This window comes from Ascidia mentula, chromosome 5 (genome assembly GCF_947561715.1).
Source record: "Ascidia mentula chromosome 5, kaAscMent1.1, whole genome shotgun sequence".
Lineage (NCBI taxonomy): Eukaryota > Metazoa > Chordata > Ascidiacea > Phlebobranchia > Ascidiidae > Ascidia > Ascidia mentula.
Window position 1 is genome coordinate 784,609 of NC_138570.1, and position 13,779 is coordinate 798,387.

The 13,779-nt window shown below is 35.7% G+C and overlaps 1 protein-coding gene across 1 annotated transcript; it reads right to left on the reverse strand.

Moving 5' to 3' along the window:
• Positions 1-780: 780 nt before the first annotated feature.
• On the reverse strand, positions 781-11,293 carry LOC145903416 (protein bicaudal D homolog 1-like). The gene is made up of 17 exons (XM_082991497.1): positions 11,107-11,293; positions 10,163-10,297; positions 9,501-9,713; positions 9,176-9,304; positions 8,748-8,836; positions 8,459-8,585; positions 8,175-8,269; positions 6,743-6,881; positions 6,303-6,428; positions 5,613-5,798; positions 5,123-5,281; positions 4,876-4,906; positions 4,395-4,594; positions 3,937-4,047; positions 3,601-3,696; positions 2,912-3,082; positions 781-2,416 (listed from the first exon to the last, which is right to left on the reverse strand). The coding sequence occupies exons 1-17, from the start codon at positions 11,176-11,178 to the stop codon at positions 2,288-2,290; spliced, it is 2,208 nt and encodes a 735-aa protein (XP_082847623.1). The 5' UTR covers positions 11,179-11,293; the 3' UTR covers positions 781-2,287.
• Between the last annotated feature and the right edge of the window lie 2,486 nt (positions 11,294-13,779).

Sequence of the window (13,779 nt, forward strand, 5' to 3'; positions counted from 1 at the left end):
TTGCTTTGGAACTTAATTTTGTGACACAGGACTTAGGTATTTTAAAATATAGGAAAATTACCAAGGTTGACATACCGGTCCTTATTTATAGGCATTTTTAGGCATTGTTTCTCGCAGAGGTCCATATTTTCTATATGTTTTGGCACAAATAAAGGCGAGTGCAGGCGTTTTCCATTGAAGTCATGATCATTTCTCTACGATTATTAGACCACGAATATAAAGGACATCATGCCCAAATTTTTAAGTTTCATTTTAAGGTGAATCGCATCCTTTTCATGTGACCTTATTTTCGGTTTAACTTCCATTGCAGCCCTGGTTATTACATTGTTAGCTTTCCGTACGTGGACGTTTCCAAATCAAACTCCATATTGTCACCAACTACAATCCAAACATATCCATTTGTTCAAACCACAAGTCAAGATCCACGTAAAAGTCGATTTACTCTCAGAAAACATTCGGGCAACTATGGCTGGAGTCGAATATTTGACCCAAATTTTGAGAAATTGCGAGGATTAATATTCTGTCCACTCGGTTTTTTAAGGTTGAAAACACGGTAATCACGCAAATCGTTCCACGGCTGCAAACCAGTAGTTAATATTCACGAATACAGATACGCTGTTTCACCAAAACATTTCAACAAATTTAAAATAATTGCATCTTTGGCGACAACTCGCGGCCAAGTTTTTTGAGAGATTTGTAGGACATGGAATTTATGTCAACAAAAATATATTTTACAAATAAGTTGCCTGTCTTCCCACTTTTTTTGTCAAACACAAATAGTCAGGAAGAATGTGTAGTTGTATTGCTTGTATATCATCTCAAGGATAAAGTATATAGTGCGGAAAATACTGGAAACTTCATGCTAAGATCCACACGATAATAATAATATGCATATACAGGTAGGCATGCAAAGGTTGTGCAAGAACTTCCAGTGTAACATTTTCATATTAAGTGTAGTTGAAATAAGTCTGCAAACGCATTACGTCGACGTAATCTTTGTTTGTTTCTGGGGTGGGACAAAATACCACCAGAGAAATACGTGTGTCGACTTGTTGGTTTAGGAAGGTGTAGCTCTTATTAATTCGAGTTCTAAAAGAACTTTTCTAAAGGCAGAAAAACGTAGGTAGAGCACCTATAAAAATGTGCAATACGAAGGGTTTAAATGGAATAACAACACACAAGATATACGTTTAAGAATTTCTACACACAACTATTACTGGTGATATCGGCGGAAACGTACCGTGGATAAAATGTGCCCAAATGTTTCACGGTTATTGTAATAATGCACAGAACTTTATACATGAAAGTGAGTTTAAAAATATAGGCAGAAAACTGCAATGGTGTGGTGGAGTCGAATATTGGACGTTTGTAATGGCTGTGCTCAGTGAATACAGCAGATTTGCACTAAATTCATTCAATTATCGTCTTACGAGCATGCACATATGACTATAGGCAGTAATAGGGACTGCATTGTTTTAATTAAGACAACTTATTGTAGAAAACAACTTTGGGTATAAACTTATTGACTCTAGTGCATTGGCAAGCCTTGGTTTAGAAAAGCAGAAGTTAACGGCAATAGATTTGTGGTTGGAGCAGTGGTCATGTATCTAAGTTACACTTGCATAATGGAATTGCAAGAAGTGAATTGTGATGATTCTTGTGGAATGAAATTACTGTCATACGAATTTTACCAAAAGAGAAAACAATGCAAGCTTTATTTTGGGGGCAGTGGCAAGATTTAAATTTTCCAGTGCCAAATTTGGATGTTTTTAATTCGTTTTAATTTTGTCCGAAAACTGGAAGCGAATTTTACCGACATAGAGTCAACAGCATTGGAAGTGACAAAATCAACACTGCACAAAGTTTGTGTAATTCAAAACCTCGTCTAAGCTCTGTAGCAAAATAACAACTTACTGTGGCAAGTGAGTGTAGGAATTCTACGTAAAGCAAAACACAGTTGACAAATAATTATGCAAGATGTCTTTTTCATGGGACAGAAAACGTCGCGTTTAGATTAAATCCTTAGAAAAATATTTGATAGGGAAATAATGTCATGATTTGTGGAAAAAGAAGGGAACTTTGTCAAAAATACTTTAAATATTTGTCAAATGTGAAACGTGCAGCTTATAAAGGGGCTGTGTAAGCCACAAACAACTGCCATTCCAGATTTTGTAAACGCAGCTAATCACAAACAATTCTCATTATCTGCGTTGAAAAACATTTAAAAGCAGCAGTAAAGAAAAAAAAGCACAATAAGTTTGAGAAAAAATTTTGTGAAAATAAAAAGTTATCTGAATATTCTGCCCGGAGAAACACTTTTCTTTTTGGAAGCGTTTCCTTGGGTTACAACCGATGCGTAAGAGTTCTTCACTTTCCGTGTTTGTTGTTCCTGAGCGAACTCAAGATCCTCAAGTCTCTGCATAAATAATCCAACAACATTATTACAACAAGGCCTTAATGCCAGTGTTTCCAAAAAAACTTCTTTTAGCATGAAAACTGCAGTTAAATAATAACTTTGTTCGTGTGCAAATGTTGTTTAAAATTTACTGCAGGAAAATTGTATCTAATCAACACAACAAGGAATCACGGGCAACGAAAAAGGTAAAGGCACGTCTGCAGCAAGTCCGCACTAAATTTATTCAATCTACCGTCTTACGAGCATGCACGTAGGAGTATAGGCAGTAATGGGGACTGCATTGTTTTAATTGAGACAACTTAAGGCAACAACTTTACATGCATTTGAAGTTTTAACAACACAAGGAAAATATATCGCATTTAGTGAGGTTTGAACTCAAGACCTCGAGCATTTCAGGTTTTTAATTTTCCTACAGTTACGGGAGCTTACGGTCGAGGCAGTGGGATTTCCACGCAATTTTGTATTCATCAAAATTCACATGTATTTCATTCTTACTTGTGTTATTGCGAGTTTTTGAGTAATGGTTTTCCTCAACAAAGTGTTCAACGTTCGTTTCTCGTCCTCTGCGCTCGCTAGATGGCGCTGCATGGCGTCGAGTTGTGCGACGTATTCGTCACATCTTGCAGCGAACATCATCCGTAGTTGAGCGAACGTTACCGCGTCTTCCTGTGTTGGAAATAAACAAAGTTACACCCATTAATTGGGGGCAGCCCCCAGTTGGATAAATTTAATTTTTTTATATTCTTCTTTCGATTTTGGAGAAACCAGGACTTAACGTTTGGCTTAATTTGTGTTTTTATTGTTTTTCCTTTTGTTTAGGCGGAATTAATATTTCATAACAAAAGATCACATTGACGCTGAACGCCTGTTACCCTTTGTGAGTAATTTTGGACTTTGACATTTTATGCAGGGAAAGATTTACAATTTTACACACTTAAACTTGTGTAATCTGTTCCTTAACCAGACATCCATGATGGTTTCACATAAAATATTATCATACGGTTTGTTGTCACTTATATTGATCAACAATCGATAAATATGGTGGATGCTTTAACAGATAAACTCATTACCCAACATAAAGTTACAGTTGGATTTTCAAGCAATCCACAACTAAGTTTGGTTGATGTTTAGTAATGTGTAAAATGTATAAAAACAAGCACATTTCTGTGATTTTATTTAGTTACCTTGAGAGCTTTAAGTTCTCCCCTCAATTTCAACATGGTTTCGGAAACAAACATTTTCTCATGTTGGTATTTGCTCTTAAGGTTTTGTATCGCAACCTGTAATAAACCAATAAATAGTTGTCCATGGGCATACAAATACTTAACTTACATTTAACGTACATATAAATATTATAAAGAAGTTTGAAATAAATGTAACAAATAATACACAATGAAGACATTTATACAATCTTACCCGAAATGTGGGCAAGAAGCAATTATTTATAGCAACATGGGCATTAAGACAATAATTAATAATATATTACTGAAAGCCGATCAAACTCCTGTACCCAGTCTTACCTCAGCCGTGTGCTTGTTGGCTTTAAGGACAGTCCGCAAAGTTGCAATTTGTTCCCGCTTGGAACTGAGTAGAGATCTTAATCGTAACACTTCTTCCTCCAGCATTCGAATCTAGAAAAAACAAATGTTATTATTCCACCTGGAATTCACAATGTCAGATTATGGTAGTAATCCCTATTAAACATTTCTACATCTTGTAGAGTTTGTTATAAGCCAGGCCAGTTTCTGTGTAACCAACGATCAACGATACAAAGCCAGTTTTGATTCCAGTTTAAGATGAAGGGTAATCAACCAGTCTACTCATGGGGATATTTAAAGTGAGTTAGAAATTATACCATAGTTTCATAAATCAGGTATTAAAAGCGCAAACTTGGGAGGAAGCTAAAAGGCATATAATATCAGGTGCAGATTTCCGAAGGCGCAATACACATATACAACATTTCTTACACATCGCATACCTGTTCTTGACTTTCAGCGAGTGTTGCTTGTCCACCAGACACACTTACAACCTCATCAGGGTGATCTTTACTCGCCACCAACTTTTCAATTGCATTTTTCAAGTATTTGATCTGGCTGTTCATGGTGTCCAGCACACTGGCAGGCATATCAGCATCATCGCCGGTAAATACCTTGTCCTCGTCATTGGAAGATGCAACTTCTGGCAAACGTTAAGTGTTTATTGTACCAAAACCCCTCCATGTTTCAATCAATTCAGATTTTCAGGGCAATTGTAAACACCAAACCAACCATCTATTTTTCTAACAGACAAACTAAACACAATTTAAAACAAATCATATACCCCAATATTAGACCAGCATCACCAAATATGGCAAAACTACACAAGATAGCTTACGAAATAAACATGGCCCAGTCTTCTTTATCTATCAATATAACAATAATATATATTAGATATATGAGAGTATCTGATTGGTCATTTACCTTCTGAAACTGTCTTTCCAGATCCCTGGGTCTGAAACAACATAGTTATTTTGAATTAGCCATAACAGTATGATGAAATTTACACTAAAAACCACTGTTTACAAATTGTTGTCTGTATGTGTTCATTATACGACAAGAATATACCATATTATGCATGACTATAACACAATCATGCAAGTTTTAAAGACTTTCTTGCAGTGAATATAATCAACCATATTGTTTAAATGTTTTATGTCCATTATTATACCTTGTTTCTTATGCTGTCGAGCACGACACACTGTGGAGTGTCACCTGCCGCAAGACATGTGTGGTGATAAAGTTGTGACAGGTGGTCGCTGACACGTGACAACTCGTCCCCTGACAGTCTGGCTTGCTTTACTTTGTTCGCAACTTCTTTGTTCAAAGTCTATAAATATTTTCTTTTAACATTTACCAAAGCTCAAAGCTTTCAAATATATGGCATTAAAATTGATTTCATAAATTATAGCAACTATTAAAGGGAAAGTAACAGTTTGTTTAGGCCTAAAAAGGGAACCTATATGGGTTTTTATGTAATAAATATTATTTTCAATTATATGTGAATACTAATATCTAAATGCATGCATTTTTATTTACACAACAGTTTTTAAAGAACTTTTAAACTAGTTCTGATTTTATGTCAATGGTAAAATTTGCAATCAGGTAAATGGATTTGTATCCAGTTACAGATTTTTCTAAATTTTACCCAATATCTTTACCTCAATTTCCAACTCAAGAGTTTGGTTTCTCCTGGTGAGCGTTTGCTGCTTGGATTTTGTTTCTTTGTGCAATTGTTCCAGTTTCTTGTTCACTTCCTTCCTCTCGCTGTTTTCATCGCGGAGATTTTTCAACTCTTCCCTCAATCTTTCGGCTTCCGACAAAACGTCCACAAACCTTCCTTCATCCTGAGTAATAAAATAAATCTTAAAAGATTGGGAAAACAATAAAATAAAACTGTAATTATATCAGAGTAATATTTGTGATAAAGTGCAACTGTGAGTTACAATATAAAAGTGCATTGAATTATGAGGATAATTGTTCTCTGAAGAAGCCTAGCCGTTTGTACAGGCGAAACATCAGAAAATACAATCTTTTTTAAACAAAAGGTGTATATTTGTTGTTTTTCAGCAGAAGAACGTCAGATTCATAATTCATTATGATACCTGGTGGTCAAAACCTACTTGCAGTTTTCAATAAAAGTACAACACAAAAAATAATTTTTGGAGGAAATTCAATTTGTAAGTTATGGTAGAAACAACGAAACAGTAATATCCACGCAAAATATTTAATTATTTGTCTTATCAAAAAAAAAAAAAATTCGGTATCAAAACAAATAAAGAATTAAATATGGAATGCACAACAACAAAATCTGATGAATATTTTAGCATTAAACAGTAATACTAGTTCACCTTTTCATTTTGTTGATTCAATTCTCCTTTCACATTTTCAAGTAGACGTTGCTGTTCTCGCAAACTGTTCAACAAAACCATCTTCTCTTTTTCTGCTTGTGTCAGCTGCTGTTTCAGTTTGTTGATCTGCAGGAGCATAACAAATTTTAAATGTTAATCTGTGAGCAGGGGTTAACGTGGAGACAAGGAGCGAAGGAGGCCAAATTATAAACAGAGTTATTGTATTTATTCATTAAATTGGGTCATATAAATGTCATGAACTCATGATACAACAGTTGGAAAGTCTCTAATTTTAACTCGATAGAACCAAGAAGTTGAATTGCAAACTAATACATGGAAGCTGTAAAATGTAAAAAGCAACTGAAGATGTTCCTCTGTTTGTAATTGATAAGAAATGTTTTTTTCTTTTTTATTACTTAGTACTGGACTGGTATAATCACCTCTGTTATATTTAATTCACTGAGGAGATCATCACTGTTGCTATGCGATGGTTTTTTGCTTGGAGTCGAGTGGAGGAGATCGGATGTTATATGACGAATGAGAGGATGGTCAAGAGGATCTTCGTCATCATCGGATCCTCTGAGTTACAAACGATGATGTTTAATAAACGGGATGGGCATAAAAATAGTGGAAAATAGGATTACATTTTCCTTTTATTGCCTTGAGCTGGAATTATTCAAGAGTCAGTTTGTGTTAATTACGCACCAATTATTTTTTTCAGTACATAGGATACGTGAATGGTAAGAAGAAAAAAAATATTAAAGTGGTAGATTTAATAATGTCAAAAATTAAAACTATTTTTGTAGATTTTAATCACAAAAACTTTGGATAATTAAGCTCATGCAAAAACTGCTTTATATTACCCACAGAGATTACATGCATAAGCGCCTATGATTACATGAGATTGCAACATTAACAATTATTACTGCAGATATTCATCAAAAATACGTTTTCCACTTCTCATACTTCGACTCAAGAAAAAACAGCACTAAATGTGTTGTCAAGACCTTAGCATAGAACACCCAGAAAAAGTAGGGCAGTGGATAAATTGGGTGTCTCTTGTTGTAAATATTTAAAGCTAGAACTCCCCAGTGCCCAGCAACAATCAATTAATCAATCCCAAGAAAGATTTAAACACCTTGCGCCTAATTGTTTATTTAAATGACCTTGGGGACATGGGGACACTTATTTTTTGCAACACATGCTCCGAACAATTAATATTAATGACTTTCAGGTTTAACCTAAAAGATGTACAGCTAGTTTGTGGTTTATAAAATTAAAACTTGAAACACACAAATCACTGGCTTATGTACCATAGAGCTTAAAGCAGTAAAATATTGTGAATTTAAATGTAGATACAACCAAAAAGTAGAAAGTGTGTCAATTAAACAAAACTGGCCCAAATAATTTTTTTATTATTTCACATTTGTTTTAATTCCAAAGATGTGAAGACAAGGAAAAAATTGGTTTAAATAATTATCAATTCATACTAGAGTATTTACATACGTATAAGTACAAGTGCTTGGACACAGATCATCACAATAACATGTTATACTTATGTAGAACATTAAAAACCCAATGCAAGGACAGAGACATAAAATTTACACAGTTTGGTTCACAGCTTGTTGACATAGGATGTCAAGATCAAATGTGCCAGGTATAATTAATAGGTGAGACAATTGTTACCACTCACAACCAGGAAGCAATAATCTTCAGTCAATAGTAAGTAGTAGGATAACACAAGAGTGTGATAAAGTGCACCCTATATCTGTGTTCTTGGCAAATGTATGGCATGTGGTAACACATTGTTTGCCTGTACCTTCACACTACCTATAATTGTGATTCACACATGTCTTTATACAATAGACTTACTTCTCCTTATTGCCTTCCAAATCTTCTAATTTGGCGGTCTGGTTGTTGATCAGTGATCCAAGGTTTTCATTGAACGAGGCACTGCTGACGTCAAACTGAATATATGATAAAATATTACAACGTTATTGAAGGTCAAGTGCTGATCATTACAGTGTGAGCTTGTATCAAGACACTATCACAAAAAAATCAAAATCGCAAGATAATATTTAGGTTATACAAAATTAACACACAACAATTTTCCCACCAAGTTATATATACAGTTCTGCAATTTTCAAATTACTTACATTCATATATTGCGACAATTCCCTTTTCATGCTGAGTTTTAATTCACGTTCCTTTGCGATCGTCTCATGAGCTTCATCAAGTTGATGTTCAAGGATATCTTTTAACTTTAAAGCTTCTTCCAATTGACTGAAATTGGAATTTTTAGAATCAGCCTAAAACCTGATTACGCTACTGTTAATATAGGAAACTTCTGATTTTGTGTATCTACAGCACCAATGCATAAAACAAAAGTTGGAATAACAACAAACACAAAAAAGGAAATATTAATTTGATAATAAGATAATTTACCTGTTCAAAAATTCAGCCTCTTCCTCCAATCTTCTTATTTCGTGTTTAAATCCTTCAAACTCTGCTTGGGATTGTCGAAGCAAAGAAACCTGAAGCCAATATTGAAACAGTCATTTGCGTACTTAGTGTAAATGCTTTGTAAAGCAAGCACCAAATGGCATTTTTGTGGCACTACTTCATGTCGTTGCGACTAGTTTTCTTTCATTTTGTGGACAGAAGGTAGCACTTTATTACTGTTACAACAGCTTTACAATGACCCAAGATACTCATATGTTTCAAAGCATCTCCCCAGGCATTTATGAAATTCCCAGATGGAGGGGAAAATACATTATTTGCAGAAACCCCTCTCAATATGCATTCGTAACGATCAACAATAAGTCATCTGTTACAGTCATTTATTTCCCTTTATGGCAAAAACAATAAAAAACCTGTTTCTGCAAAGAGCAGTTTTCTTCTTCAAGTTCCGAATAGTCGTTCATTAGTCCAGCTTCACGGGACATCAACTCCTTCACTTCCTTCTTCAAATTAAGTCTCTGGTTTTCCAAGTGCTTTGCACTCTGCCATGTTATTTTATGTCAAAAAAAAATGAACCATTTTATCAAATGTTAAATTAACATTGCATGTGTGTTTAATTACAATAATTTACATGCAAATACATTATAATTACCAAATAACTGCCACTGAGTTATTATGGAGGTAATTGTCTTTTACGTTCAGATCAAAATAGTAAACCAATGTCACACCACAACTTACCAATGTCAGATCATTGTTCAGGGCGTTTAACCTCTCCACTTCAGCCACAGCATTGGTGACGGCGGTCCGACACTGAAACGATTCTGATTCTCGTTCACGTTCAATTTCCTCCAATCTGTCCTCTGCATCTTTTCTGCGTTTCTCCAAATCACTTTCACGCAATTCACCCTCGCTAAATGCCTTGCGGGTCTTGTTTTGTGTTGAGTAAAGCGCCTGAATACAAAATGTAGATTAGCAATATAAATCCAGCGCACAGAAAGGTTGAAGGTGCCATACTATATGTAAGTAAGTTTAGTTTTATAAAACACAAAAAGAAAAATTTTGAAATTTAAAAACACGTATCTAAAAAATCCATATGACTATATAAGACAGTTCTCAGGTTAGATGCAAATATACATGTGCTATAATTTTGTTGACATTCTTTGGTCAGGCCCAGATTGGAAAGATTGTTATTGAAGACTTTTTTGGCGATCATTAATTGCGCGTGATCTTTGATCGCAATATTTTTCATTTGTTAATGCATAAGTTAATTTTTATTTAGCTGATTGTCGGTAAAATGTTTCAAGGCATTTTTTAAACTTTGGGTCAGCCCTTGTATCACCATATACTAGCATAAAGCTGGTCTTATATCAAAATTGTATGAATACTTTCAATGATTTTACCTTAGTACTTAAATCAAACTCATGTTTTGCAAGATCAAGTTCTCTTTGTGTAAGTTCCAGTTGATGTTCCAACTCCTCTTGTCTTTGCTGGAGAATCCGATTTTCTTCCAACACCTGGAGTCCGTATTCTGCAGCCTGTAACCCAGATTAAAAAACCTGTGATTTCTGAGGTAAAATTTTTTTGCCAAAGGTTGGTTGCAGGCATTACCAAACCTGGCCTATCTTTGTCATTATATCATGTATTATTTTCGCCTGTAGGATAGGGTTCCTCTATTTCCCGGATATTTTACTTCCCGGGATTCGGGAAATGAAAAAAAAATTTCCCGGGATTCCCGGGATCCCGACAAAAAAATTGGCAGTTTTTTCATGCGTAATTGCATTATTTAAACAACAAAAATTTGTCTATTACACCCGCAAACATTTACTTTAGCAAGTTCCCGTCAAGTAATATCACATTCGCCAAGGACAAACTATAAAACGTAAAAAAAATAAACAGAATTTTTGTACCGCTAGGTTGCACCCTAAAAAATTTTTACGTTGTGCTTACAAATGCGTACCAACGTCGTTTATAGTGTAAGTTTCCGCCATAAAACTGATTGAAAAACACAAAATAGGGTCATCATTTTGATTCATAGGATCCAAAAAAGGAAAATTTATTCACTTCTTAATCTATTTTGCTTTGTTGCCATATTCCCGGGAAGTGAAATCAAAATTCCCGGGATTCGGGAACGGAATATTGTCGAGAAATCCCGGGAATATCCCGTCGAGACATTCCCGGGAAGGAACCCTACTGTAGGAGTTACCGACTTTCAATTTGGCCTATGATCAAATAAAGTATTAAATTGTTTGCAACCACAAGGGGAAAAGAGTACGTTGTGTCGCTAATTGCGACCAATGCTACAGAATATCAATAGAAAGTATGTCTGTAGGGCCTTGCTATCAACCTGCACTTTTTCGCGATGGGCATCCTCCAACTCAGCATTTAGACGAGTAACAGAGTCTTCCAACGATTCCATGGTGTTCTTGATTTTATCTAAATTAGTAAGTCTTGCATTCTGACAGACCAAGCTCAAATATTCCAAGGAAATTCCTTTTCGTATCAAACAATCAACAACAACATTCCTCAGTTTTTGTTTCGTATTGTTGAAAACAATTCAAAGCTTATACGCGACATAATAAATCGCGTATCGTGTGTCGCGTGTCGCGCGCCGCTTTAAGCATATAGTTTTTTAATTTTTTTAAGATTTATATATTTTGTTTCATTTTATATAAACATTTAAAATTACAAATGGGTCAAAATAGTACAATTATATATTTTCTGACATCGGTAGTTGTTTCAGCATAGTTGGCAAAAAACCTAGTGGTTCCCAAACGGTGCGTCGCTTGCTTCGGAAGAATATAGTTTCCATAACAAACTGCATCCTCTTTCAGATGTTGCAGCGATAAAAAGAAACGAATTATCGTAGGACGCAAGAGAATTCGTCCCAAAAATATGTCAACATTTTTCCGGTGCGTCATCACAATATTTTGTGCGTCACCGATTTTTGAAAGTTGGTAGGCTATAAATTGTATTCTTTTTCAAATCTGTTCTCTCTCGAGTTTGCAACGATTGGTGCTTGACTTCTTTCAGTAATAATTGTTAGTCGAGAATGGCTGACTTGCTCCGATTACGAATGATCTCAGTCTTCCAATTTATATGTTCAAATTTATTCTTACCAGGTGCCGTTTGACACGAGGCAGGTAGCTATCTTGTCTCTTGTTACAGAGCAGTTGATGTGCAAAGTATATAGGAAAGAGCAACTGCAAACCAAACGATAGAAAAGACATGAAAAAACCAGCGGAGCGTGTAAACAGCATTATAGCCCTACCGCATTTACGTCAGTGGTAGCACGGTAGTCGCTAGTGACATAACATTATGGCTATTTTAAAAATATTTATGCACCTAATTTCCAATTCTTTGCAAGTTTGTCGTAGTTTTTTTGCGCAATTTGTCAGTTGCTGTTAAATTATTTCGTTGCCTAAACTGTTTTTCTGTACGAGAAAATTTGGATTAAGAAGGCTTGTTTGTTTTACTGTCTGATCTTGAGTTATGTTTACTCATACATTCTGCTAGCTTCTGTGTAACGCGGGTTGTTGGTTGAGGAGGAACTTACGAGGTTTATCTTATTTTTCCAAATAACGATTTAAGGCTTGTGGACGTATTGAATCCTGCGGGTAATCAAGGTTAGGTTGTTTTACGAAAGAATGTATTGGAATAAAGCGGTGGTTCCAAAGTGGGCGCCAGCGCCCTAGGGGCGTTTGCAATCCTATGGGGGCCCTGGAGATCGAATGGGCGATTGGGGGGCCCTTGGTGACATGGCAAATTTTCTCTTATAGCGTAAGTCAATGTTTCCCAACCGGTGGTACGTTTACCACTAGTGATATGCGATCGCATTCCAGGTGGTATACGCGAGCACCTTTCCGTAATTTTCTTATCTTATACTTGGTGGAACGTGCGTTCAGCGCATTCACCACTCTTTTAGATGGAAAAAGAAATCGTCTTGATATCGACAATTGAGGAGACTTGCGATTGTTTTTGTCCGACATGAAACCTGATATTTAGAAACAGGTGTCATTCCACTAACCTCACCCATCGTGTTAATTGACAAGCAACAAATAAATTCGTTGTGTTTTTTGTCTGATCTGTTGGGCGTTGTTGAATAACTAAGGTGTTTGGAGGGCGGTACAGAAAACAAGTTTGAGAAACACTGGAATAAAGCATTGATAATTATACTAGGTTAGGGTAACAAACGACCAAAAAGCAGTTTGTCGGGTAAATGTCGTTTATAATTGTCCAAGTTGGGTGTGCTGGTGTGCACCAAACTGTAGGGGAGTATTATGTTTTTGCGGAGCGGTTGGTCGCCGCAGTGTTCTTTTTTCTGGGAAACAACACGACATTGCTTGTGCACCTAGATTTGTGTTAGAGTTATTCAACCGACGTCTGTTTATCAAACAATTTCTTCAATACGCCGTGTCAGTAACAAGTTTATAACTTTAGTAATTGGCAGTGCACTGTTTTGGGCAGACCATGAAAAAACTTCATGATAATACTTCCTGCAGGTAGTTATGTTAAACTAAGCTTTGTTTTGTCCTCCACCGTTTCAAGTAGTTAAAATCATCATAATTGTATCGAATTAAAGTATAAAACTAATCTACCAGCTAGCACAGTGCCACATCAACAGCTGCACTAATGAGACCTTACAGGTCGAAACAGTGCGTGTATACACCCTGTCTGCAGCTCTCATTGATTATTATGGCTCTTTTGCGCATATAGTATTATATTGTTATATTGTTTCAAAAATCCCCAAATATACGTATGGGTTGATATATACGTCACTGCCGGCCTGGCGTTTGTTTTGGTTTGAAAATTGTTTGTAAATCTTCGTGTTGTGTTCTTACTCATTACGGAAGTCGATAATTACACAAATAACCGCTTTTGCGCATCAAGCAAACATTCATAATCTGACTGGAGACTCAGCCAACTACTAGAGATATAGCCCTCAATAAGCTTCAATGTGGATCTTCGCATGTGTGCAGTTTACAACATCTTGCATCCACACGAAATGTTTTATGTTATA